Source organism: Myotis nattereri (genome assembly GCF_964212035.1).
Source record: "Myotis nattereri genome assembly, chromosome: 18".
Lineage (NCBI taxonomy): Eukaryota > Metazoa > Chordata > Mammalia > Chiroptera > Vespertilionidae > Myotis > Myotis nattereri.
Window position 1 is genome coordinate 30,700,318 of NC_138093.1, and position 27,236 is coordinate 30,727,553.

The 27,236-nt window shown below is 42.1% G+C and overlaps 1 protein-coding gene across 3 annotated transcripts in view; it reads right to left on the minus strand.

Annotated features, from left to right (window-relative positions):
• Nucleotides 1-361: 361 nt before the first annotated feature.
• HSD11B1 (hydroxysteroid 11-beta dehydrogenase 1) overlaps nucleotides 362-27,236 on the minus strand; it is a 30,280-nt gene continuing 3,405 nt past the window's right edge. Inside the window, exons 1-7 of one of the 3 annotated variants that reach the window (XM_081112682.1) lie at nucleotides 19,007-19,216; nucleotides 18,654-18,767; nucleotides 17,776-17,906; nucleotides 15,920-16,031; nucleotides 15,580-15,765; nucleotides 3,710-3,853; nucleotides 1,486-2,314 (exon numbers count right to left, since the gene is read on the minus strand). In XM_081112682.1, the coding sequence (XP_080968808.1) occupies nucleotides 2,097-2,314; nucleotides 3,710-3,853; nucleotides 15,580-15,765; nucleotides 15,920-16,031; nucleotides 17,776-17,906; nucleotides 18,654-18,767; nucleotides 19,007-19,124 (1,023 nt within the window). In that variant the 5' untranslated portion in view covers nucleotides 19,125-19,216 and the 3' untranslated portion in view covers nucleotides 1,486-2,096. Of the gene's footprint in view, nucleotides 2,315-3,709; nucleotides 3,854-15,579; nucleotides 15,766-15,919; nucleotides 16,032-17,775; nucleotides 17,907-18,653; nucleotides 18,790-19,006; nucleotides 19,217-27,236 lie in introns of those variants that run through there. The other 2 variants (XM_081112683.1, XM_081112684.1) reach the window with 2 other exon arrangements.

The window sequence follows — 27,236 nt, forward strand, 5'->3', positions numbered from 1 at the left end:
TTGGATAAATATTTGTTGACTGAAGGAATGATTAAATGTGTGAATGGCAGGACTTGAACTCCAACTCCTTCTCTCCAAATGTCTAAAAAACAGTTGAGCATTCACATGTAAAGCATTGATGCTTTATGCATTCTGAGTGCAACAGATGAGCACAGGCTGTGTGGCTCAAGTTTCTAGAGACCTCTGCTCTGGGGGTTTTCCCTAGTGATTCAGACCCAGGTGTCCTCCTTCCTAGAGGAGCAATAACAAAGAAGAAAAAGTATCTGAAATATACATACTAGTGAAGACATTATGTCAATTAAATGAAGAGTAGGGTGATTTCTTCAACTCAAAAACAACGAAAACATTCAAACCATAAAATAAGAAATGAACACTGATAACTTTTACTTGTATAGGTTATGGTTTTAAAGGCACCATACTGAATGGACTAAAGTTACAGCTACCAGTTATGATTTGGAAAGTTTATGTGACCTCTATTACAATTTATTATACTAAGCATCAGAACATTATTATATACTAGAGGCCTGGTGCACAAAAATTTGTGCACTCAGGGGGTAGGAGGTCGGTCCCTCAGCCCAGCCTGGGCCCTCTTGCAGTCTGGGACAACTCAGGGGATGACCACCTGCTGGCTTAGGCCAACTCCCTGGGGAATTGGGCCTAAGCTGGCAATCAGACATCCCGCTGGCAGCCCGGGAGCCCTCGGGGGATGTACACTTGCCAGCAGGGAGCAGACCTAAGCTGCAGTTGGACATCCTTAGCACTGCTGAGGAGGCAGGAGAGGCTCCCACCACCACTGCTGTACTGGCAGCCGTCAGCCTGGTTTGTGGCTGAGCAAAGCTCCCCCTGTGGGAGCGCACTGACCACTAGGGCGCAGCTCCTGCATTGAGCGTCTGCCCCCTGGTGGTCAGTGTGTGTCATAGTGACCAGTCATTCCCAGTCGTTCTGCTGTTAGGGTCAATTTGCATATTACCCTTTTATTATATAGGATAGAGGCCTGGTGCATGGGTGGGGGTCCCACTGGGGTGCCTGGCCAGCCTGGGTGAGGGGCTGAGGGCCGTTTTCAGACTGGTGACACCCCCTTCAGGGTGGGGGTCCCCGCTGGAGTATCTGGTCAGTCTGGGTGAGTGGCTGATGGCTGTTTGCAGGCTTGCCACAGCTCCTTCAAGGTGGGGGGTCCTTCTGGGGTGCCTGGCCAGCCTGGGTGAGGGGCTGATGGCTGTTTGCAGGCTGGCCATGGCCCCCAGCCACCCAAACTCCCAGTGGAGGCTGGCTGGAAGCAGGTATCTGGGATTTATTTATCTTCTATAATTGAAACTTCGTTGCCTTGAGCAGAGGCCACAGCTGGCCAGGGCAGGTGGGAAGCTTGGCTTCCTCCATCGCCGGGGCAACCAAGCCTCCTGCTTGCTCCAGCTCTGTGGCTGCCATCTTGGTTGAGTTAATTTGCATATAGTCGCTCTGATTGACTGGTGGGCATGGCTTGGGGGTGCAGTCAATTTGCATGTTTCTCTTTTATTAGATTAGATGAGGTAAATTTGATATAATTATCTTATAATTTTATACCTATGGTGACTAACAGTTTCACAACTGCAGGTTCCCATAGAAAAGAAGGAAATCTTACCCTTTGCAACAGCATGGATGGGCCTAGAGAGAATATTATGCTAAGTGAAATAAGCCAGTTAAAGAAAGACAAGTACCATATGATTTCACTCATATGTGGAATCTAATGAACAAAATAAACTAACAAACAAAATAGAAACAGACTCATAGACAGACAATAGACTGACAGCTATTAGAGGGGAGAGGGGCTGCAGGGTTGAATGAAAAAGGGGGAGGGATTCAGCAAAAACAAAAACAAACAAACATGCAAACAAACAACAAAAAACTCATAGATAATGCAGCTTCATGACATTTGGTATAATCACATGTTCACTGTGCAAGTGTTAGACGAACTCCTTCAAACTGGGAGACATGAGGCATGGCTTGCAACTCTCTGGGGAGACTGACTCATTTATCTCTCTGGGTAGATGCCTTCATGGATGGAGCTTAGATAAACATCTGGCAGAACAGTCCCAAGCTCCCTTATCCTAAGGACATTTCTAGTTGTTTATAAATTTTTCCATATTATAATTTCGTAGGCTGAGGAATTCCAGGATCCTCCTCCCTGGATTTTTCAGCAGGAGATTGGTCCATCCTATTTTGCCATAATACACTTCCTCTTGGCGTAGAGCTCCCCCTTTGATGATCTCCAGGGCACAGTCTTCCTTTGGAGCTGCCTCGGCGTTGAGTATCCCAGACACTGCCTTCATGGCTGCGTCTGTGAAATAACAAGAGAAGTGGGGGGTTACCCAAGACTAGTAGAGCCTACATCATTGAAAGGCCTGCTGACCCTAACAACTTAGCTGATAGGGGCTGTTTTCCAGTGCTCACTCTGAAAGGCCCATGGGCCCTATCAGGAACACACGGAGAAGACTGGGTAGGCTTAGGGTCTGTTGGGCAAAGAGATGCTTCATACAATCCCTGTCTTCCTGGATGAAGATTTGTGGGGGCCGTTAGAGCTAATTAGTTGAGAGATTTGAATCATGTTCTTCATGGGTGTTTTGATTGGGGGTGAGGAAGTAATGTGGGCGAGCAGAACAGAGAGAAGTCACAAAGAGTGCTGCATGATGACTCACCAAGGAAGAGGACAAGAATTCAGGCCTTTGCTCCCTTGTCAACATTATCCACTTTCACTTAGAAGGAATCTCTGTTATCTTCTCTCACCTTCCAGCTTTTCATGTTCTTTTTGCACAGCTTCTCTCTCTCTATCTCTTCCTTGTTTCACTGTGCATCTCTGTCTTTCTCTTGTTCTGTAACTACTACTCAGTTTAATCAATTTCTCTTTAAATAAAGTTTTCTTATCATATTTGCCACATGTTTTAGATAAACTTGCACTTGGGCTTACGAAAACTTAGAAAAATTATGCAAAGTATTCCCATACATTGATCGCCCTGCTTCCCCTAATTATGCAAAGTATTCCCTTACCTTGTTCGCTCTGCTTCCCCTAATCATAATATCATACATAACCATTGCACAATTATCAAGAACAGGTGTGGTATAATTGGAACACTATTACTAACTAAACCACAGGCCTTATTTTTTCACTAATGCCTTTTTTTATGATCTAAGATCTTATCCAGGATTTCACTTACTATTAAATTTTTCTTATTTCCCATCTAATCTGTGATAGTTCTTCAGTCTTTCCTTGTCTCTCATGGGTCCATTGTTCTCTTATTGGAATGAGGTGATGCATTTTTGGCAAGAATACTATGAACACACTGCTGTGTCTTTTTCAGTGAATCATATCAAAGGGTTCATATTTGATATGTCTTATTACTAGTGATGTTATTAAGAAAAACAAACTTGTATTTGATATGTCTCATATAGGAAAGTAATGGCCATTTCAAATCCAAGAGGATATAAGGTGCTCAGAATAGGATCAAGTGATGTGTGTGGTGTCACTCAGCATATTTGGGGGTAAGAATGGAGAGAAGGGGTCAAAGAGTAGTCAGAGGCTCCATTAGTGACAAGAGCACTTCATTAAATGAGGACTTAGTGCTCTCACTGGCTTTCAGGTCACTACACATGAATCGGGGAGTTCACCACCCTCTACCCACAATGGTAAGACAGGCGATCCATCTGCAGGCCATTTATTCCAGTCTCTTGACCTTACCTGTGTCTATGAGGCCGAGGATACAGAGAGTGATTGACACATTGACCTTGGTCACTGAAAATTCCGTCCTGATGGAGGAGAAAAACCCATCGAGAGCAAACTTGCTTGCAGAATAGGGAGCAACAAGTGGACTAGCCATTTTCCCTAAAGAATAAATAAATAGGTTAATGAGGTGATTCATTTCAGCTGATTTTGGCTTTATCTGTAGCAGGTGTTTTAACTTCTATGGTGTCCCTTAACCCTTTAAAGCAGTGGTTCTCAACCATGGCTGCACATTAGAATCACCTGGGAATCTTTTTTTAAAATCCTGATTTCTGGGCCTCATCCTCCGGAAATTGTTTCTTTGTTATGGGGTGGGGCCACAACATTAGTAACAAAGAAACAATTTCTCTCTACTCCCTATAGAGATTATCATGCTGTGTTGAATTTATAAAAAGAAAAAAATTTCTTTTCCAACCTTAATATATAAAGAACTCTTTAAAAAATACAATCAAATCTCTTTAGGGAACCAATCCAACTCCATCCTGAACCATGAGTTTTAGCCTGGGGTTTGACTCTAATGGTGTGCAACACAGAATGCCTAACCTGGTACCACTGGGCTACTGACTAACCTAGGGCTGATCCAAATATCCGAGCAGGGTTGCAGACATGGGTTGGTTAGATTTTAGTAAGGTTGGTACATAAGAGGGACTAAAAAAGAGTCATGTAATCCCACAGCTGCTAACTTTTTTACCTCCAACCCAAGATATCTGGGGATCCAAGGGTTTGACAAGAGCTCTCTTCCAGCCCGGCTGGGTGTGGCTCAGTGGTTGAGCATTGATCAACGAAGCTGGAGGTCATGGCTCGTGTTGCCAGTCAGGGCTTGCTCCCCAATGTGGGCTGTGCAGGAGGCAGCAGATCAGTGATTTTAATACCTCTACTATTTTTGGCAGCTAGAATTAAATAGTTTAATTCTTAATTAGGCCTTTGTTCTTCTGTTAACCACTCCTTCTGCTCATCTCCTTTTGTTCTCATGAAGTTAGTCAGAAGCTGCTAATAGGGTGTCTCCTTGTCAAGCAGGAGGAGATACCTTCAGGGTCATAAAGAGAATTTTCTTTTTTAAAATATTTTATTGATTTTTCACAGAGAAGAAGGGAGAGGGACAGAGAGTTAGAAACATCGATGAGAGAGATCGATCAGCTGCCTCCTGCATACCCCCTACTGGGGATATGCCCGCAACCAAGGTACATGCCCTTGACCGGAATCAAACCTGGGACCCTTCAGTCTGCAGGCTGACGCTCTATCCACTGAGCCAAACCGGTTCGGCAAGAATTTATGAGTTTGTTTTGTGGAGGGAAAGAATGTCTTCAAGTTAGCTGTGAGCAGCTGCTGACGCCCAGAAGTCTGATACATATAAGCGTCATCTATACCTCAAGAAACACAGACTTCTCTTTCAGTTCCCTGAAACACCCCCTCCCAAATCCCCTAGCTGCATCAACACTCATTCTGTTTGCTTTTTGAGAGAGATGGATTTGAGAAATCTTGCTCTCCTGTCCTCTTGCTTTGTCCAAATCAAAGAAACATCAGTGTCTCAATGTTTTGGCTTTCCCTGTGCAATGGGCACTGGCACCTGAGTTGTGGAGGAGTGATTCACGTGCACAGGTTCAGGAAGTTAGGATGTAGACATGTCTTTTGAGGGCCACCATTTAGCCTTCTACATTAACACTGATGTATCTAGTCCACAGACTCCATTCAAGTTTTGCACGTGTCCTCATAATATCCTTTAGAGATAAAGATCCAATTGAGGCTTATATGTTGCATTTAGTTGTCATCACTCCTGCACTACCTTTAAGCTGGACCATTATCCAGTATTTCCTTAACTTTCATGACCTTGACACTGTTGAGTACTGCCAATAATTCTGTACACGGTGATACGCTGGAGCTGGCTCCTACTGGATCACGAGAGCTGATTGCTCAATTTCACTGAATTTTGCAGGCAGGCTGAGGTCATGTTGAAATGGCCATCACGAGGTTCTTATATATGGAAATGCTACACATAAAATTATTTGATTGTTGCCTTTTGGAGAGGTAGTTGTTAAACGTTTACCAGCACCCTGGCGATGAATGTCCCTCAGTTTTGATTTTTTTCTGTTGTTTCCTCATGATTAGATTCAGGCTCTGCATTTTTTGGCAGGATCACAGGGTTCATTCTAATTTTCTTCCTTTTCATACTTGTAACACTGACAGTGAGAACCTGATCCTCAACATATATTATTCATTTGATTAATGCCCTCAGTATGTGATTATTCATCAGTTGTACCTTTGCCCTCTGTGTGGACATCCTCCTCATCCCCACTGGGCACTGAACCCCATGCCAGGCCACAGGGATGCCCTCTTTACTCCGTGTTGAGCTGCCCCATTGCAGTCTCCCTTGCAGAGACCCTTGTTGCCTCTATTATTGACATCCCATGCCAGGTGCTGCATGGCACCCTCCTTGATCTGGTGTGAACCAGGTGCCTGGTATAAACCAAACTACCATTGCTGCCCTTTGTTTGGACGCCCTTCTTATTTCACCTCGGTCTTGACATTCCAAGTCAGGCTGCCATAGCTGCTCCCTGGCACAAAGCTATTTCATTCTGCTCAAGTTTGACAACCTGAGCCAACAGAGCAATATTTAAGGATGATTATCCAAAGGATATAGAGGGGGCTCAGACATGTCTACCCCTGCCTCCTCTTGCTTGTAGCCTAACCCTGCCCTCCCGTGGCCTTGCTGATTAGACCTGTGTCAATAATTGTCCCTCTCTCGGTTGAATGACTTATGGGATTGACTTATACAATTCAGCTGAGCCAGCTAGACACCTCTTCTCTGGAAGAAATTGGGAGTTGGGAGATTGAGAGACCAAGAGAGTTGGAAATGAGGCAGAAGTCAAAAGCATATTGAGAGTTGTTATGTTGAGAAAGGGATGTGGCAGCCAGGCTGAACTATGCACCAAATGAAGCAGAGGCTAATAGAGAAGAATGAGGGTCAGGTATTGCATAACCACACTCTCTCTGGGACGTCCTGAGGTAGCCTTATTTCCTGGTGATTTCTCCATATAAGGCCAGTTGTCTCTCCAAGGATGGACTGAGTCAGATGTGTGCCCAGTTATAGGCCAGTGATTTGGGACCCCTTCAAAATAATATTCATAAAATGTTGCTCAACATTTACTTAGAGACTACAGGGCAAGAGTGATTTTATAATGCCAGAAATAAAGGATTTATTACATGTATGTATTACATGGGAGTTCCTGAGACAGACATCTTCATGGAAAAGTACTAAATAACTTATAACTCCTATAGTAAAATCAAGTATGCCAGATATTATTTGGATTCTGACTTTCAGGCATATGTCAGCTAACTACTTGCAACATTGGTAACTTTGTTTATAGGTTCATAGCCATGTTGAAAAATATCCTGCCATAAGTGCTCATATATATTAGTATTTATATTTGTGACTGCATTATATTTGCTGGGTGAAATGATAGGAACACTTGTTAAGGCTATTGATACTAGATTTTTAAAAAATCAATTGTGAAAACCAGTTAAAATGAATACAAGAACCATACCCCTTTCCACCAACAGTATATGAGAGTGCCTCTCTCACACCTACTTTGTGGAATTAACAAAGTTTTAAACAATTTTGTAAGCAGACCAACAAACCAAATTAAACAACAAAAAACCACAGCCCACCCCCACCATGGTATTTAGTAGTTTGGTAGTTTAGTTGGTTTAGTCATTTGAACTTGTTTGTTTACTTGGGAAGTTGAGACAAGTTCTGTCCTCCTGAAGTCAGAGGAGAACTATTTTGTGTTTGCTACCAGGTTGAGACCTATTCCTTTCTTTCCTTTTTATTCTAACAAAATTTACACCACGCTCATGGTACAGTAAGCAGTTCTGAAGTGTATGATAAAAGCTGGGCTCATACTATATATACTGTTCTCTAAATTATTTTTCCTTTGAACATAGGATGTTTATAGTGAGTATGTATACAAATTTACATAGTATTTCACTACAATTGAAGAATTTGTTGCTAGTGGTGGATATTCAGGTTGCTTTCAGTGTTGTTTTTTAAATTAAATTTTATTGGGGTGACATTGGTCAACATGAACATATAGGTTTCATGTGTGGATTTCTAAGTTACAAAATCTGTATATAGCACCATGTACCCTCCACCCAAAGTCAAATCTTCTCCTGTCACCCCATATTAGGACTCTCTTCTCCCTACACCCTTCCTGCTGGCAACTGCCACACTGCTGTTTGTGTTCATGAGTTTCAGTTTTATATCCCACATATGAGTGAAACCATATGGTTCTTAGCTTTTGCTGTCTGACTTATTTCACTTAGCATCATGTTCTCAAGGTCCATCCATGTTGTTGTGAATGACGTTATTTTGTCCTTTCTTCTGGCTGAGTAGTATTCCATTGTGTAGATGCAACACATCTTCTTTATCCAGTCCTCTATCACAGGCACTTTGGTTGTTTCCAGTGTGTGTTTTATTCCTGTAAACAATGCCTCCCTAGCAATCGCTGACGCTGGAATGTAGGTTTCATGTGGGCGAGCACCTGACCTCACCTGGCCTCTTTTGCTGGCTGCCATAGCCCAGCATCTGGCACAGGGCCTGGCTCAGAGTGGGCCCTCCACACATATTTTGTGAGTAAATGAACGGATATATTTGGGGAGCACTTGTGCAAGTTCATCTGTAGAATAGAGTTCTCTGATGTAGAGTTCTGCTCTCTTCCCGGCCATTCCTCATCTTGTGCACCTTAAGTGGACTTCTCATTGAAATCAATACTGATCTCAACAGGAATCCTCCTTGGGCCAAGCTCAACTTCTGACACTATATGTTCACACCACATCAAATTCACTTTTCATTTTCTTAACTTCATATTTAGGTTTTTTTTTTTTAATGCTATGACTCTGTGAACATTTGCAATAAGAAACTGCATAGGAAATCAATTTGCTATATTTGCTGTTATAAGAGTGTTGCTAATATCTCAATGGGCAAGGCCATGTAGAAACGATTTACAGAACAAATTCTAAATTGCCTGTAAACACATGACAATGAAATTCATCCATCAATTACTCAACTTTCATTAAATATCTAATATCTGCAAAGTGCTGTTATAGAAAATAAGGATATGATGATAACCAAAAAATAGAATTCTACTGCTCTCAAGAGAACAGGGACCTCACATGCCATCTCACAAGTGAACAAATTTAAATGATAAATACAGCCGTAGTTTGTTTAGCTCAGTGGATAGAGTGTTGGCCTGCAGACTGAAGGGTCCCAGGTTTGATTCCACTCAAGGGCACACATGCCTGGGTTGTGGACTCGATCCCCAGTTGGGGGCATGCAGGAGGCAGCTGATCAATGATTCTCTCTCATCATTGATGTTTCTATCTCTCTCTCCCTCTCCCTTCCTCTCTGAAATCAATGAAAATATATTAAGAAAATAAATTATAAATACAGTCTTTCTTCCATACCTGCGGGTTCCACACTGATAGGTTCAACCATCAGCAGATCAAAAATATTTGAAAAAAAATGTTATGTTGGGGTCGTGTACATATAGTTAGGCTTACATCTGTACTGAACATGTACAGATATTTTCTTTTTTTAAAAATATATTTTATTGATTTTTTACATAGAGGAAGGGAGAGAGATAGAGAGTCAGAAACATCGATGAGAGAGAAACATCGATCAGCTGCCTCCTGCACATCTCCCACCGGGGATATGCCCGCAACCCAAGTACATGCCCTTGACCGGAATCGAACCTGGGACCTTTCAGTCCGCAGGCCGACGCTCTATCCACTGAGCCAAACCGGTTTTGGCTACAGATATTTTCTTGTCATCATTCCCTAAACAAGACAGTATAACAACTATTTATAGCATTTACATTGTATTAGGTATTATATCTAATCTAAAGATGATTTAGAGTGTTGACTGAGAGAAAAAAGTAAGGCTTCCAGGCAAGAAAAACCCTTATTTGGGCTTTTGAATTCAAATTCAGAAACACAGATTCTGGAAGCAACCAGAAAAGTGTCCTGTCTGGGGATTAACATTTCGGTTACATTAGCTGTTTACCAAAGATTATGATCAAAGGGAAATTTATCTTTTGGAAGTCATTGGCTTCACATGAATATTGACTTTCCATTACTGGGAAAGAAACATTTTTTGCACAGTTCTTAGAAAGCACAGCTATATGGTACACAGAAAGTTTCTTCCTCAGCAAAAAACTTGTGTCAGCAAGTCAGCAAGGTTGATGCAATTTAGTTGTCCAACAAGACAGAGTCAGAGTACAAGATGACTCCGGTCATCTCTTTTCACAGAAGTATACAGAGGAATGTGCATTGGTTATATGCAAATACTATGCCATTTGACAGAACGGCCTTGAGCATCCTGGGGTGATGGTGGTGGTGTCCTGGGACCAATCCATTGCTGATACTGAAGGACAACTGTACTAAACACCTTTTACTTATAAAATTGTCAATTGTTGCCAACACTAGCCTTAAAAACATTCCCATCATTCCACCCAGCAAATCTAGTGTGTAATTGATGTGATGTGCTGCAGTTATGAAGTTCATGGAGCTAAAGGGCATGACAATGGAATGACCTTTACTTTTCTAAAATGAAACCTATGTAATGAAGATCCACTCGACTAATGGCAGATAAAACTTTTCCAGATGTTTCCAAATGTTCTCTGCCCAATCCAGTGATTCCACTCCCCCCCCCAATCAAATTGGAGTATTAATATCTCTGTCTCAGTTTATTTCACAAATACCATGTAGGCATTCTCTTTCCATTATTTCACCTACCCCACTGTCCCCTGCATCTGATAGAAGGGGTTTTGTTTTCACGATGGACCTTGGATGTCAGAGAGACTGGGTCTGGGGTGTGTATGTAATGTGTAGGCTACACATGTGGGGTGGCCTGCCTTCTAGTTAAAATTTTTTTTTTATTGAATTTAATGGGTTGACATTGGTTAATAAAATTATATAGGTTTCAGGTGTACAATTCATCATCTGTATATTGCATTATTATGTATTCACCACACCAACTCAAGTCTCCTTCCATCAACCTTTACGCTGTTACCTTCCCCAAACCCCTTGCCCTCTGTCACTCACCATACTATTGTCTATGTCTTTGAGATTTTTTTCTTTTAAATATATTTTATTGATTTTTTACAGAGAAGAAGGGAGAGGGATAGAGAGTTAGAAACATCGATGAGAGAGAAACACTGATCAGCTGCCTCCTGCACACCCCACACTGGGGATGTGCCCGCAACCAAGGTACATGCCCCTGACCGGAATTGAACCTGGGACCCTTCAGTCTGAAGGCCGAGGCTCTATCCACTGAGCAAAACCAGTCAGGGCGAGGTTTTTTTTCTTTGCTTAATCCCTTCCCCTTTTCACGCAGCTCCCCAACCCCACTCCCCTCTGACAGCTGTCAGTCTGTTTTCTATCCATGAGACTATTTCTATTTTGGTAGCTTATTTTGTTCATTAGATTCCACATATGAGAGAAATCATATGGTACTTACCTTTCTCTGAATGGCTTATTTCACTTAGTATAATGTCCTCCAAGTCCATCCATGAAGTCGCAAAGGGTAACATTTCCTTCTTTTTCTATGGCCGACTAGCATCCCATTATGTAAGTGTATCACAGCTTTTTTATCCACTCATCTACGGATGGGCACTTGGGCTGCTTCTAGATCTTGGCGATTGGAAATAACAGGGCAATGAACATAGGGATGCATGTATTCTTCTGGATTAGTGTTTCAGGTTTCTTCAGATATATTCCCAAGAGTGTGATTGTTCCATTTTTAATTTTTGGAGGAAACTCCATACTGTTTTCCATAGTGGCTGCACCAATCTGCATTCCCAACAACAGTGCTGAGGATTCCATTTTTTCCACATCCTCACCAACACTTGTTGTTGATTTATTGATGATAGCCATTTGGACAAGTTCATTTGGACAGATGTGAGGTGATATCTCATTGTGGTTTTAATTGGCATTTCTTTGATGATTAGTGATGTTGAACATCTTTTCATATGTCTATTAGCCATTTGTATGTCTTCTTTGAAGAAGTGTCTATTCAGGTCCTTTTTTTTTTTTTTAACTGGATTGTATTTTTGGTGTTGAGCTATATCAGTCCTTTATAAATTTTGGATATTAACCTCTCATTGGCAAATATGTTCTCCCATTCAGTGGGTTGTCTTTTCATTTTGTTGATGGCTTCCTTTGCTGTGCAAAAGCTTTTTAGTTTGACATTTAAGGATTTAATTCATTTTGAGTTTATCCTTGTGGTCTAGTTTCATTTTTTTTGCACAATTCTCTCTAATTTCCCCAATACCACTTACTGAAAACACTATCTTTACCCCATTGTATGTTTTTGCCTCTTTTGTCAAGTATTAATTGACCAGAACAGTATGGGTTTCTTTCCAGGCTCATTATTCTATTTCTTTATCTATATGTTTGTTTTTATGCCAGGATCATGCTGTTTTGATTACTATGGCCTTGTAGTATAGTTTGATATCAGGTAGTGTGATTCCTCCTACTTTCTTCTTCTTTCTCAAGATTGCTGTAGCTATTTGAGGCCTTTTGTAGTTCCATATAAATTTTTGGAATATTTGTTCTAGTTCTTTGAAATGCACCATTGGTATCGTGATAAGAATTGCATCAAATCTATAGATTGCTTTGGGTAGTACAGACATTTTAATGATGTTGATTCTTCCTATTCATGAACAATATATACGCTTCAACTTATTTGTATTTTCTTCAGTTTCTTTTTCCAGTGTCTTACAATTTTCTCAGTACAGATATTTTATATTCTTGGTTAAATTTATTCCAAGGTATCTTATTTTATTTATTTTTTGATGTAATTATAAATGGGATTGTTTTCTTAGTTTCCTTTCTGATAGTGCATTATTGGTGTATGAAAATGCAACTGATTTTTGGGTTTTATTTTATTTTTCACATAATTCTTTTTTTAAAATTAAATCTTTATTGTTCAGATTATTACATTTGTTCCTCTTTTTTCCCCCCGTAACTCCCCTTGGGTTTTATTTTATATCCTGCAATTTTACTGAATTTATTTACCAGTTTTAAAAGTTTTTTTGTGTGTGTGTGTGGAATCTTTAAGTTACTTTATATACAGTTTCTTCAAATAATGACAATTTTACCTCTTTCTTTCCAATTTGGGTGCCTTTTATTTCTTCTTCTTGTCTGATTCCTGTGGCTAGGACTTCCAGTACTATGTTAAATAAGAGTGGTGAAAGCAGACATCCTTGTCTTGGTCCTGATCTTAAGGGAAACGCTTGTAGTTTTTGCCCAATGAATATGATGTTGGCTGTAGGTTTGCCATATATGGCTTTTATTATGCTGAGATATGTTCCCTCTATTCTTATTTTGTTGAGAGGTTTTTTGTTTTTTTAAAATCATAGATGGGTGCTGGATTTTATCAAATGCTTTTTCAGCATCTATTGATATGATCAAGTGATTTTTATCTTTCAATTTGTTTATGTGATGTATCATGCTTATTGATTTGCAGGTATTACATCAACCTTGCATACTTAGAATAAAGCCCACTTGATCATGGAGTATGATCTTTTTAACATACTGCTGGATCTGGTTTACTAATATTTTGTTTTAGAATTCATGTTCATCAGGGATAAGATTTCAATGTTATGCAATGCCTAGACATGCATTGGGGACAAAAATGATTGCTTATCACTATAATTCCATAAACAACTTAATCTAGCCCCTGGAAGGAATGATTAAAAACCCAGTCCAATACTACTTGGCTGACCTCATTTTGAGACTTAGCACCCCATGTTTGTGGAATTCAGATTTTAAGGAGGAAGGATTAATGAACATTGATGTTGACTATTTAAAAGAATATAGCATAGAACAGAGACATTCTTCAGTTAGGGAGAGAAAGCAAAGTTGTCAGTACTTTGGCAATTCAAAGACATGCTTTAAGCAAACAGGCTGAATTCTTTTGGCTATAGAACCGATAGACTTGAAGGATAGTAGTCCAACTATATTTCCATCCAAGATTTCACAGAATTACAAAGTGATATTTAGTAGGTGTAGAAGGTGTGGAAGCAGAGCTTATCAAAAGTTCACCACGCCCTTGGACTTCTACAGTAATTCTTGTTCCTTTCGGGAACAGTCACACTGTATATATGTTATAGAAAGTTAAAATTTCCAGTCAGAGATGATGCATGTCTTTGCATCAGTAAGTGTATTACTTAATCAACTGAAATCCTTAAAGCCACCTATACCAGGACTGATGTGAGGGTTTTGGCCAGTGCCCTAGGGCAGTGATGGCGAACCTATGACACAGGTGTCAGAGGTGACACACGTATCAGAGGTGACACACGAACTCATTTTTTTGATTGATTTTTCTTTGTTAAATGGCATTGAAATATATAAAATAAATATCAAAAATATAAGTCTTTGTTTTACTATGGTTGCAAATATCAAAAAATTTCTATATGTGAAACGGCACCAGAGTTAAGTTAGGGTTTTTCAAAATGCTGACACGCCGAGCTCAAAAGGTTCGCCATCACTGCCCTAGGGTGAACTGGGGATGTGCCCAGCACTCTTCCCACTCAGTATGCATCTGGAAGCTCTCCCTTCCTTTCAGCCCAGAGGGAGGCTGTGACTGGGGAGGGTGGGGCGTCTGTGCTGCCCTGGAGGGGCAGGAATGGTATCAATCACTGTTTGGTGGGTAGTGCAGACACGTTGCCCTTTTATCCCACCACCATGCAGGCCTCTCCCGCCCAGGAAGTAGAGCTCTTTACAACACCGATGGCATTTTTAGTCACAGCAGTAACTAACATTTGTGCAGTGCCTAAGAACTTCCAAAAGCTGTTGGTTTCACATTGCCAGGAATGAAATTGAGATGGCTGATGTTGATGCTGGTGTTCGCACCTTCCAGCCATATCCTTCTAACTGACTAATCAACAAATCAAAACAACCAACCAAAAATTTTTCTCTGGGACCTGTGAAGAAATGCTTTTTAGTGGTGACAACTTCTGATGCTGCCACCATCCAGGACATCAGGGACTTCTCTTGACCACACAGAGTTCTCTTCCTCTGTACTCACTCTCTCCCTACCCCGTGGGTTGTTTAGATTGGACGTTTAGTGTAGCAAGTTCTGATTTGGAGTATACGCCACACTATAGGCAGGTCTGTGAATAATATGGTGTGTTTGTTTCTGTTTATTTCATTTTGCCTTAGCTTAACCCACTGATTAGGCAACCATATGTTGTTAAAATATTTCACTTTTCAGTTCTACCTTTGCTTCAACTAACCTCACCTACCTACATCTCTTGTAGATGAAAGAAGCAAAGTCCTTTTTACTCATCGTGACCAGGCCTCTCTCTTAGTATGATAGGCTGTAACTCTAGCAGTTTCTCAATGTCCCATTGGACTTCCATTTGTAGATCATAAGCCATCAGGCTTCTGGAAGGCACTCTGAACTGCTGGTCTTTCTCCGTTCCTTCCAGGAAACTTGTAGCCCATTTACCTTGAATGATCTCTCATTTTGGATTGCCCCTGTTGTTCTCCATGGCATCTCTCTTACTCAGCATGCGCACTCCTCATTGAATATGCATGTCCACGTCTCTTATTTACATGTCTGCTTGCCCTCGCATATGGGAAAATTGACAGTTGGCTTAATATCACAGTTGCTTAATATCACTGTGAGCATTTCAACTTCCAGTTTATATTGTGTTATTTCTGTGCATCAAAACTGGTTAAAAAAAATTGTTTACTACAGAGCCCCCAACATCCTCCCTGGCACATCTCCTGCTCCGACCTTCTACAGCGGCCCCTGCCGCACTCACCAGCCATGGAGGAGACAACGACAATGCTTCCGTTGCTCTGCTTCAGCATGGGTAGGGCAGCCATACTCATGACCACATAACTGATGTAGTTGACCTCCATGCTTCTGCGCACTAAGTGGATATCACCAGCAAATGGTTCCATGGTAGCGCTGGTGATGTGATTGAGAATGAGCATGTCTAGTCCTCCTGCAAGAAATGACTGTGTTGAGAGAAACTATCTGGGGTGGATGCCTTTTCTTTCCCCCTCCCCCTCTCTCTTTCCTACGCTCCCTGAGCCAAGTCCCAAGGAGCAAAGATGATAGAGGAAGTCCAGAGGAGGAGAGAAGAGAAGCAGCCTCACCCAAGATCTTTCCAGCTTTGGCAATAAATTGCTCTGCGAAGGTCATGTCCTCCATGGTGCCAGCAATGTAGTGTGCTGAGGCTGCTCCATACTTCAAGCAGTCGGATACTATCTGCAGGGACACATGACCTTGGTTTCAGTATTGTAACTAGATTCTAAGTTGGACAGCTTGCCAACACAAAAACCAAACTCATGAGACATGATGCTGGTGAAAAAGGAAAGAGATGTTATTCAAGTGCTGGTCACCTGAGGAGATGGGGGACTCTTGTCATAAGGCCCATCATCTCAGTACAGGCAGAGGTGTTTTAAAAAATATATATCTTTATTGATTTCAGAGAGGAAGACTGAGGGAGAGATAGAAACATCAATGATGAGAGAGAATCATCGATCGGCTGCCTCGACACATGTCCCACTAGAAATCGGGCCCACAACCCAGGCATATGCCCCAGGAATCAAACCATGACCTCCTGGTTCATAGGTCAATGCTCAACTACTGAGCCAGCCATCTGGCGGGCCAAGCAGAGATTTTTATAAGGAGGGAGAGGCAAAGCATAACAAAGAAATCAAGGGCAAGGGGTTGAAGAGTCCTCTATGTGCAGTCCAGCACAGTCTATTCTGATAAGGATCTTAAAACTGGTCAAGTGATGGGTTCATCTCGCTTTTTTCTTGTCATCTTGGTTCTGTGGTTGAAGGTTAGCAAATCTCCTGGAACTGGGATGACTGAAGGCTGGAGTCTATATCTTCTGAAGTTAGTTCCTAGGATTCTCATACAAACATGCTATTTATCTATAAGCTACATCTTAGTCAGAGTCAGCTTTACAGACACAATGTCAAAAGAATGGCGGGCTGGGGTACAATTCCTACTGTTACAGTATTGGCTACAGACCTTTGGGGACAGTCTCTGAGGTAATGGGGATTTAGATGAGAAGTTGTTCACAGCACTGGTTTGATAAGAAATGTTATCGGATTTATGTGCATGAACATGAATTTAGTGAACGTGTGTGTGTGTGTGTTGCTAAATGCAACCCGACATAATCTTTGTCCTCGGTATGAAATACTTTTCTGGAAGTATTTCAGGTAGAGTGTAAATGGGTAAGTCATCACTGTGCTTGGGTTCAAGTCCATGATTTGTGTATGTGAGTCTCTGTGAATATATGTTTTTGAATGATCCTAGTTTCCATGTGGGTAGCCCTAGGTTTGTGAATGTTTTATATCCTTGGGTTTGTGAGTCTGAACATATAAGAGGGCAAAGAGGGCATATGTGTGAAAGTTTGCATGGGTACAAGAATATTAATTCATGTGTAGATACTGGAATTTTGATACCTGAGTACCTATTTACATATCTGTGACTTTGTGTATAACTGCGTGTGCAGAGGCATGTCTATGAGTCTATATAACCGAAGACCTTTGTGTGTCTCTCTCTCTATTATGGGAATGAACACTGAAATTCGTATTTTTATATTATTGTGGGTGTTTGAGCCTGTATGTGTGTGTGCCTGCGCATGTGTGTGTATGCATCTGTGTATGGATGTGCCAGTCTCTTTGTGTTGGCATGTATATGTAAGTATATATAAGAATACATCTGCGCATGTAAGCATGTATGTGTTTGTGGGCACAGAACCCTCACCTTCTTTTTTAAAAAAATATACTTTATTGATTTTAGAGAGGAAATGAGAAGGGGAGAGAGAAACATCAATGATGAGAGAGAATCATTGATTGGCTGCCTCCTGCACACCCCCCATGGGGATCGAGCCCGCAACCCAGACATGTGCCCTTGGCCGGAATTGAACCCGGGACCCCTCAGTCCACAGGCCGACGCTCTATCCATTGAGCCAAACCAGCCAGGGCACCCTCACCTTCTTTAGAGCTTCTTCTGACCTCGCTGTCACCATCACGTGGGCTCCCATCTTCGCCAGATGATAGGCCATCTCTTTTCCAATCCCCTTGCTGGCCCCTGTGACAATCACTTTCTTTCCTTGGAGCATCTCTGGGAAACCCCAAAAGGAAGTGAGGAGTAAACCCAACTTGGCAGCAACATTCCTCCTCCTGCTCTGGACATGGGCAGCCTTATCTCAATGCCTCACGGTTATGCATCCAGATCAGCTTATTTGCATACACCAGTGGAGGAAAGTTCAAGTCTTTCATAAATATGCTCTGAAATGGTGCTTTGGCTTGGTTGCTCAGAACCAAATCTACCTACTGTTTCTCCTAAAAATCAACAACAAGACAAAAGAACCCTCCGTGGACAGAAGTTTCAGCTGGAACACTAGTGTTCCGGGTGTTTCTGGACTTGGCCAGTTTTGCTCAATTGAAAAAAAAAATGCAAAAAGTAATCAAAACAGAGAGCCCAGGGACTTCCCCTCACTTCTAGTTAGTCATCAACTCCAGACTACTTTCTTGCCTCCAACTTATCAGTCTTTCCACGGAGCTCAAATATCTGGCTGAGCTGTGAATTTTGGAGTTACCCTTATTTTTGTAGGGGATCTGAAATTGCTTTTCATTAAGGGGGCCAAGTGCCACACAGACCATTTGCTCTTGGCTATGTGATTTCCCTTCCCCACACTCCTGTGACCCATCCCCTGTGGCTAGAGGACACAGAATTCCTCTCCTACCTCAGGGTCCCTTGTCGTTCTATAACTTTGGAGGTCAGGAAATCATCATGATTCTCCAGCACTGCAGCTACCCGTTTTTTCTTTTTATCTATCTCTTCAAAATTAGACACACTGGTACTTACCTGGTTTGAATTCCTCATCCGCGGAATAGTAGTAGTAGGCCAAGAAGATCCCCAGAATGGGTAGGAGATAGTTTTTCATACAAGCCATCGGACAGGGATCTGGCACGAGGAGCCCTGTAGGACACACAGAGAGAATCTACACAACTTTTTACAGCCTTCCAGGCAGGCAGCAGCCTCTGAATTGTGACATCAGGGCCGGGGAGGCTGGAGTAGTCTCAGACAGTGCTAGCCAATTTCCCTGTAAGAGCAGCGCGATTGGCTATGGGTGAGATCGCACTTATCTTGGCAGCCTGCATGGTAGATTTCACAATGAACAATATTTATTCCAATGCATTGAGCAAGAAGAGACTTACAGATCGCCAAGTTCATGACTGTACAGGACTGGATTCCCAGCATCTTCCTCTGAACACCATTTACACTAGCAATCGACAACCTTACAAAAGTGCATGGCAAACCCCCATTTCGGAGCATGTTTATATGTGTGCGGCTTCCGGGGAAATGTGAGTAATAGCCAAGAGAGCCAAGTTCAAGTCAAATCTCACTCTCAGTCCCACCTCCTAGTCAGAAGCTATTAAAAATAATAGCCCAATACAGAAAAATAAGCTTCTTAAGAAAATATGTGCAAAATATGTTCTTGGAAAATAAACAAGCCCGATAAACCTCACACAAGTTCAGTGACCATGTATTACAACATCAAAAGGGAATGCAAGCCAGCCAGAACCCAGAAGGCAAGACTCGCAGGAAAGCTCTAGCCGATTTGGCTCAGTGGATAGAGCATTGGCCCATGGACTTGAAGGGTCCTGGGCTTGATTCTGGTCCAGGGCACTACCTCAGTTGCAGGCTTGATCCCTGTGTGGGAGGCAACCAATCCATGTGTCTCTCTCACATCAATGTTTCTCTCTTACTCTCTCTCTCTCTCTCTCTCTCTCTCTCCCTCCATTCTCTCTCTCTAAAAAACACACACACACCAAAACCCCAAAACAAACAAACAAACAAAAACCACACCGAAAAACAAAAAAAAAAACAATGGAAAAATATCCTTGGGTGAGGATTAACAACAACAACAAAAAGCTCTCAGGAAAGTACAAAGGAATGTACACTTAAGACTTTAATAGCAAATAAAGAAGGAATAATGAGTGCCAAAACCCAAAAATGGCACAAAGCTATTAAACTGTGTCTTATAAATGCTATTGAGGAATGAGAACCATGGAGAAGTTGCTGCAAGAGAAGGCCTGGTGCAGGAGAACAAGCAGCGAGCACCTTCGAGGCAACACTGGCCTGGAAATCCCACATCCAGCTAAAAACTGATCTAGAACAATACAAGGACCATAGAGGAGAAACCCTTAGTAATTTAGAATTTATCATAGAATTATAGAAATAACCACGCTGGTATGTCTATAGTAAGAATTCATTAAGGAGCAATTCTTAAAGAATAAATTGAAGATATATTATTGTTAAGTTTTTCAACTTAAAACCAACTAACCAAACCATAAAAATTACCCCATCACAGAGCAAATTCGGAATTCTGCAAAGTTACCAATAGAACTGAGAAAACCATTTACATGTGACGGTAAGAATGGGTATGGGGATTTGGACAAGGAATATGGGTTGAGGGTAGGGGTTGGGGGATTCTCACAATATTAAGACAAATCGAGCCGAAACCGGTTTGGCTCAGTGGATAGAGCGTCGGCCTGCGGACTGAAAGGTCCCAGGTTCGATTCCGGTCAAGGGCATGTACCTGGGTTGCGGGCATATCCCCAGTAGGAGATGTGCAGGAGGCAGCTGATCGATGTTTCTCTCTCATCGATGTTTCTAACTCTCTATCTCTCTCCCTTCCTCTCTGTAAAAAATCAATAAAATATATTTAAAAAAAAAAAGACAAATTGAGTTATGACACTAAGTACAGGATCTGGAAACACTCCCTGAACTTTCACTTCAGAGTAAGGGAAAAGAATTGAAGACCCAAAGGAGATGAAATGATTTGTCAACAGAGACCCACAGCTGTAAAATTTACTTCCAGAAAACAATGAAAATTTGAGAATAGTTAAGGGCTAGATAGAGCTCAAGGTCCATGGAGAGCAAAATAGAAAAAAATAAAAAGGAAAATTCAAGTAGAAAATTATATTACCTACAGTCAGAGCTGTAAGAGTTATGTGCATAATTTTATAACTGACTTTATGCTACCAAGGTATGTTACAGACTAGACTCCATGCTCATCTCTACAGCAAAGGAAATTTAAGTTTATTTTCTTAATACTGTACTATTAATAATAAAATTATAGGAAGAAACAATTGCTTGAAAATATGATGATGCTGAAAGGATGGAAAGATGAACAGACTAGGAAAGTTTATTGTCTGACAAAAAAATTAAAATTCACTACAGAAAAGATAATCTAAAGACATATAAAAATAACAATGAGTAGGATAAACAGCAGGGCAATAGAACGTAAAACTATGCTATTGACTATAGTTGATTGTTGGCTGAATTAAAAAATAAAGTCCAACCTTGTGCTGCCTCAAAAGACAAATAAACACAGACGTTAACTCACACACAGATGAATAACTTGATGACCGAATAGCTATCATGCCAGAAAACAAGGACAGAGAAAGCACCTAACAAAGTAACATTCATGGAATTAGATGAAATAATTTTTAGTCAGTAAAGTGCATTAATGAGAAATGAGGACAATGCATAATGGTATATATTCTTAGCAGTTCTTAAAATGTTTAGTCTCAGGATCCCTTTACAAGCTTAACAACTATTGAGGATCACAAAGAAATGTGCATATGTGGGAAAAAAGTCCTATCATCTCTTAGTATGATTATGAAAATAGTTTTGATCTTTTAGACCCCCAGTGGGGTCTCAGGGACCCAGGGGTAGCACATTTTGGCCATATTATGTAATAAACACAGATCACTCTATGTCCATATTTACATGCCTGGTTGTTTCATTTGCTTATGAACTCCTGGAGGACAGGGACCACATCGTTTCCATCTTTTGCTGTTTTAGTGTTTCTGCAGCAACAAGAAGATGCCTGGCTTCCTGGACTGAGTTAAAAAGCAGGGGAATCCCTGGGATTCTGTGTTCTGGTCACACCCGATCAGCCCCACTCCCTAGCCCTCTTCCAGAGCTTCTCACCAATTTAAAAAATATGAAAGGAAACAACCGTTCCACCTCGCATTTCTTTCGAGTCAAATTTTCCCCAAGCAAGTAAAGTTGCTTTCACTGCCACAGGCACCAAAGCTAGCTGTGCACGCCCCTCCTCTGGGCTGCCTCCCATTTTGAAAAATTAAATTTCAAAATGGGTAACATTGGTTAATAGCATTATAGAATATTCAGGTGTACAACATTATAATAGGACATCTGTGTACTCTACGGTGTGCTCACTACCTGAAGTCTAATTTCCTTCCAGTAGCATATATTTGACCCTCATTACCCACTGCTCCCTCCCCTCCCCACTTTCCCTTCTGGGACCCACCTGTTAGAATGGCCATTATAAAAAAAATAAGAAATAACAAGTGTTGGAGAGGGTGTGCAAGAAAGGGAACCTCAGACACTGCTGGTGGGAAACTAAGTTAGTGCAGCCACTATGGAAACCAGTATGGCCTGGCCAGCTTGGTTCAGTGGTTGAGTGTAGACCTATGAACCAGGAGGTCATGGTTCAATTCCAGGTCAGGGCACATGCCCGGGTTGTGGGCTCAATCCCCAGTGTGGGTTGTGTAGGAGGCAGCCTATCAATGATTCTCTCTCATCGTTGATGTTTCTATCTCTCTCCCTCGCTCTTCCTTTCTGAAATCAATTATATATATATATATATATATATATATATATATATATATGTATATATATATATACACATATATATGTATATATATATGTATATATATGTACATATATATGTACATATATATATAATAAAAGCATAATATGCTAATTAGGCTGGATGTCCTTCTGGACGACCTTCTGGATGAAGCCGGGGCTGCAAGGGAAGCCCAGGTCCCGGGTGCCAGAGGGAAGCTGGAGCTGGCAGTGGGGGAAGGAAGGCCTATATTTGCACTTTTGTGCATCGGGCCTCTAGTATATATTTAAAGAAAACAGCATGGAGACTCCTCAAAAAATTAAGAGTAGAGCTACCATTCTGCATGCGACCCCTTCTTTGCAATGCATTGACTATCTACATTTCAGACAGGCTTTCCGTGAAATATCATGAACACAACCTGGCAGTTTTCAGAAACCCACAGAGAACGGGTTCCCCTCAGCTGGAGGTGCAGGTGGGAGGCCAGCCAGGCATTCATTCCCAGCCAACTAAAGGGGGTTTAGAAAAAGCAACAAGGTGAGAGGAGCACAGGGATTGAAGGGAAAGGGACTCTGGGGGATGGGCCAGGCCTGGGAGGACTACTAGGAGAAGGCAAACATGTGAGAAGGAACAGTCAGAGGGAAATTTGCATACATATGGCCTGACATGTGGATCTCGAGAGAAGTTCCTGTTATTTCTGAGTCCCAAGCCGCTACTGTGCTTTTCAGGGCTGTTCAGCAGCTTTGCTAAGAAGTGGCCTCTTTTTGAAAAAATGAATCCTGCCAGGGGAATAGCGGGCAGACAGACCCAGAGTAAATGGTGAGCAAACACTTCCTGTTGGGAGGTACTGCTTTCCCTGGGAGAATAACACGCACCTGTTGAGACAGGAAAGGCTCTTGGCATAACATTAGAATTCCCCTTCTCCCCACCCGCCACCCCAGGCCCAGTTCCCTAGGGCTGATTTTGGAGGGATTTTTAAATCTGTGCCATGGCCACTGAAATCTGTTCCCAGCGATGGACACGACTATGGTTTCTTCTAATAACCGGGACTCCTCTCCTACCCCTCCTCCCTTTCCTCTCTCTCCCCGGGGGAAGAAGTTATCATTCAGCAACTCTGCATGACCCTCCTCCGAATGGACAGATTTGCTTATAGTTTCCACCGAATGGATGGAAGCTGCGTTGTGGAACAATGAACTAGGAGTGCGCTGTCCTGTCCCCTCCTGTCATTTGTGGTCTGTGGCGGGGGCGCTGGTGGGGCAGACCACCTGTGGCTGGAAGGGCTAGGAGCCTCTTGGGGGAGAGCCAGTATCCTAACGAGGCCCGGAGCCAGCGTGGATCCCGGCCCGTCAGTGCGGGTGGAGTGGAGGCAGCTCAGAACATGTCCTAGCGGGTTTTTCGGCTTTTTTTTTTTCATCTGGCCTCGCTCCTATGGACTGGCATCGGAGCATGGAGGAGGGCAGAGCCCACACAGTAACTGAAGAGGCCACTGCCTGAGGACTTGGGTGAAGCATTGGCACACAAGGGAGCAGGGGGCGAGTCCCGCACGGCTGAGAGGACTGACTCCAGCAAAAGCCACCTCTCAGCATTGCTCCCTGGTTGCTCTGCCCGGCAAGGTGGCACAGCAGCCTCAGTCGGGTGGCTTTCTTAGGGTGCCAGGGACCAGCATTATAGGGAACCACTCCCAGGTGGGAAGCTGGGCTGCCAGATTTAGCAGATGGAAGTACAGGACACCCAATTATATTTGCTTTGCAGGTAAACAATGAATACCTTTTTAGGGTACCTGTAATCTCAACTATTGCAGGTAATATACTTATGCTAACACATTTTTATTATTTATATGAAATTCAGATTTAACCGGGTATCTTATGGTTTATCTGAGATTCTTAGACGTGGCACAGAGCTTTGGGAACACGGGGCAGCTGTGCCTCAGGTGTGGACAGAACATCCTTGGCCGTGGCTACTGAGAGCAGAGGCGAGACCACCCATTTACCTTCCCCACCGTGGAGCTCAGGAGCCTGGCCACAGACAGCCTCTCAAAGGACTCTGGGTAGGAAAGGAGGACAAGGGCATATGGCTGAGTGGAGATTGCATCTGCTGAAATTTATTTAGTGCCTACTACGTGTCAGGTGCTATGAATGAAAAATAAACCCAAAACACAATGCTTTCCTGACCAGGTTGACTGCAGTATGTACCTCTCACTCTTGTTTCTGCCTCATCATGCTCCCTTCTGATCTTAAAATGCAATTCCCACCTGTAAGGCAAGGAAAATTCAACCCTGGTTGGTTGAATTTTCCATTTTCTGTCTGATGGGAGGGGTCATGACCTTTGAGGGCGGGGAAGCAGCCCAGAAAAATGACCTAATTAGGAACGAAAGGAGCATGGTCTAGGTTTAGGATGTTGAGTTTCTGCCAGCAGAGGGAGCCCCAGGGTTGGGAGAGAAAGCTCAGACTGCAGGGGTTAACAAAATCACTAGGGTGGGGAACTTTCTGGCAATGTGTTCAGCAGTCCAGAGGGACTTCAGAGTCAAATTCAGATAAAAGAGGATGAAAGAGAGAGGAAGGGGGAAAGCTAGACTTACAATACACTGACATGTACACAGCAACAGTTACACACCCAAATCGCAGAACCCCCTCCTCCCCCCCTCCGTAGGCACACTGACAATTTCTGCTCTAGTCCAGTGGTTCCCAAACCTTGCAGTGCCACTGAGTCATGGGGGGAACTAAGGGCAGATTCCCAGACCCCACCAGGACCTGTTGAATCAGACCCATCAACGGTGGGACCCGGGAATCTGTATTTTTAAAAAGCTCCCCAGGCGATTCTGAAGCAAACTGTGGACAGACAGTCTGATAAACTGCTCTGGGTAATTAGGTAAGTACTTTAATTGTAGCTTGTTTGAGACTTACTTTAAGGGCTCCAGGCATCAACATGTTGACGGATGGATTGAATGTAATCCATGGGAGTCCGCCATTATGATTGAACTTTCTCTCTCAAAAAAAATAATTTCTATATCAATTTCTAGGAATAATTTCTATGTCAATATAATGCATGAAGAGCATTTAAAAAGTTACATGGCACAAAAGGCTTATGAATAACAGGAATCCTTACTCCTCATATCTCCATGTCCTACCCTCGTTTCAGAGCCCTTACTTTCTGTTTTTTAAAGAATGGCTTATTGATGTAGAGAGAGGGGAAGGGAGAGGGAGAAAGAGGGGGAGAGAGAGAAAGAGAGACAGAGAGAGAAACACATGGATGTGAAAGCGCAACATCAATTAGCTGCCTCCTGCATGCCCCCTACCGGGGACCGAGCCTGAAACCTAGGCATGTACCCTAGACCTGGAATCGAACTGGCAACCTCCTGGTGCCGTGGATGATGCTCAACCAGCTGAGCCACATTGGCAACCCCTTTTTTAAATCTTATTTTTCCCCTCTGAGAATTAACTATATATTTTAAAACAATATGCTTTTTACTACTATTCTTTGATTATGCAATTTGAGAAATTATTTATTGATTTTCTACTAGGAAATATTAGGATTTTGCTTTTTTAACAACACATGTAGAAACTCATTTCCTTTCTTCTAGACTCCTAGTACTATTCTTTCATCATTTTAATTAAATCAAGTCAGTGTTCATATTATTATGACTAATTGTTTACAGCTCAGCAATGTAATGTACTGTGATTGCATTTCTTTTTATTCTTCCCACCTTCCCTCTTTACCAGAGTTTACAATCACACTTTTGTTTGTTTGCTTGCTTAGTTCTCCAAATCCTCTGACAAGAGCTAGAAAAATAAATTGGTTAAATTAATTGGATAATCTGATCTTTTCCCCCTCATATATCCCTCTTGGAGCCCTCAGTCCTGCTGTGCCCATTTGCACTAGAAGCTTGATAGGCTGGTTGCTGGGACATCCCTTTGCCATCCACATGGGAACGCCGATGTCTCTCCCGGGTAACTTTTCCTAAGTGGTAAGGAAATTCTTTGAGACCTAGGATGCAGGAGGGCTATTTTACATTTAACATTTTCACATGGGCACCCATCCATCAGATCACAGCCACATAAAGCTCAGGGTGACAGCTCTGCCTGCTTGTCCTTATTTCACCCTCGCCTTGATTCATGGTTTGGCTGGGGAGGGATTTCTAGGTTGAAGATTATTTTCTCATGGAAGGGGAAGACACTGCTGGATTGCCTTTCAGTTTCCAGCTTCCAGTGTTGACCCTGCAAAGTCCAATTGCTGCCTGGATTCCTGATCCTTGGTTTGTGAACTGGTTTTCCTCTTTCGAGAACTTTTGGGATCCTTTTCTTGCCGGGGTTCTATCATTTATAATGATGTACTTTGGGGAGAGGTTTTTTTTTTTTTTTCATTTATCGTGTTGAGCACACACTGGGGCCTTTCCATAGGGAAATGCAAATCTTTCATTGTGGCAAATTTTGGAGACATTCGTTTTTTGGTTAATGTATTTTACTGTTTTCTCTGTGCTCTCTTTTTGGAATTCATCATTAGAAGATGTCCCTGGATCGATCCATGTAAGTTTCTTATTGTTATTGTCCTATTTTTAAATTTATTTTCCTTTTTGATCTGCTTTCCAGGAGATTTTGTCAATTTTATCTTGCAATGCTTCATTTAAATTTATATTTCTAGTTGCACTTTTTAAAATTTATTTTAAAAAGCTCTTTCTTGTTCCCTACTACTTTTTAAAAACACTGGTTCCCTGGTCTTCACTCATGGAGGCCCTGTTTTTCCTTATCTCAGGGGGTAATTTCGATGTTGTTGTGAATGAACGATTTCTT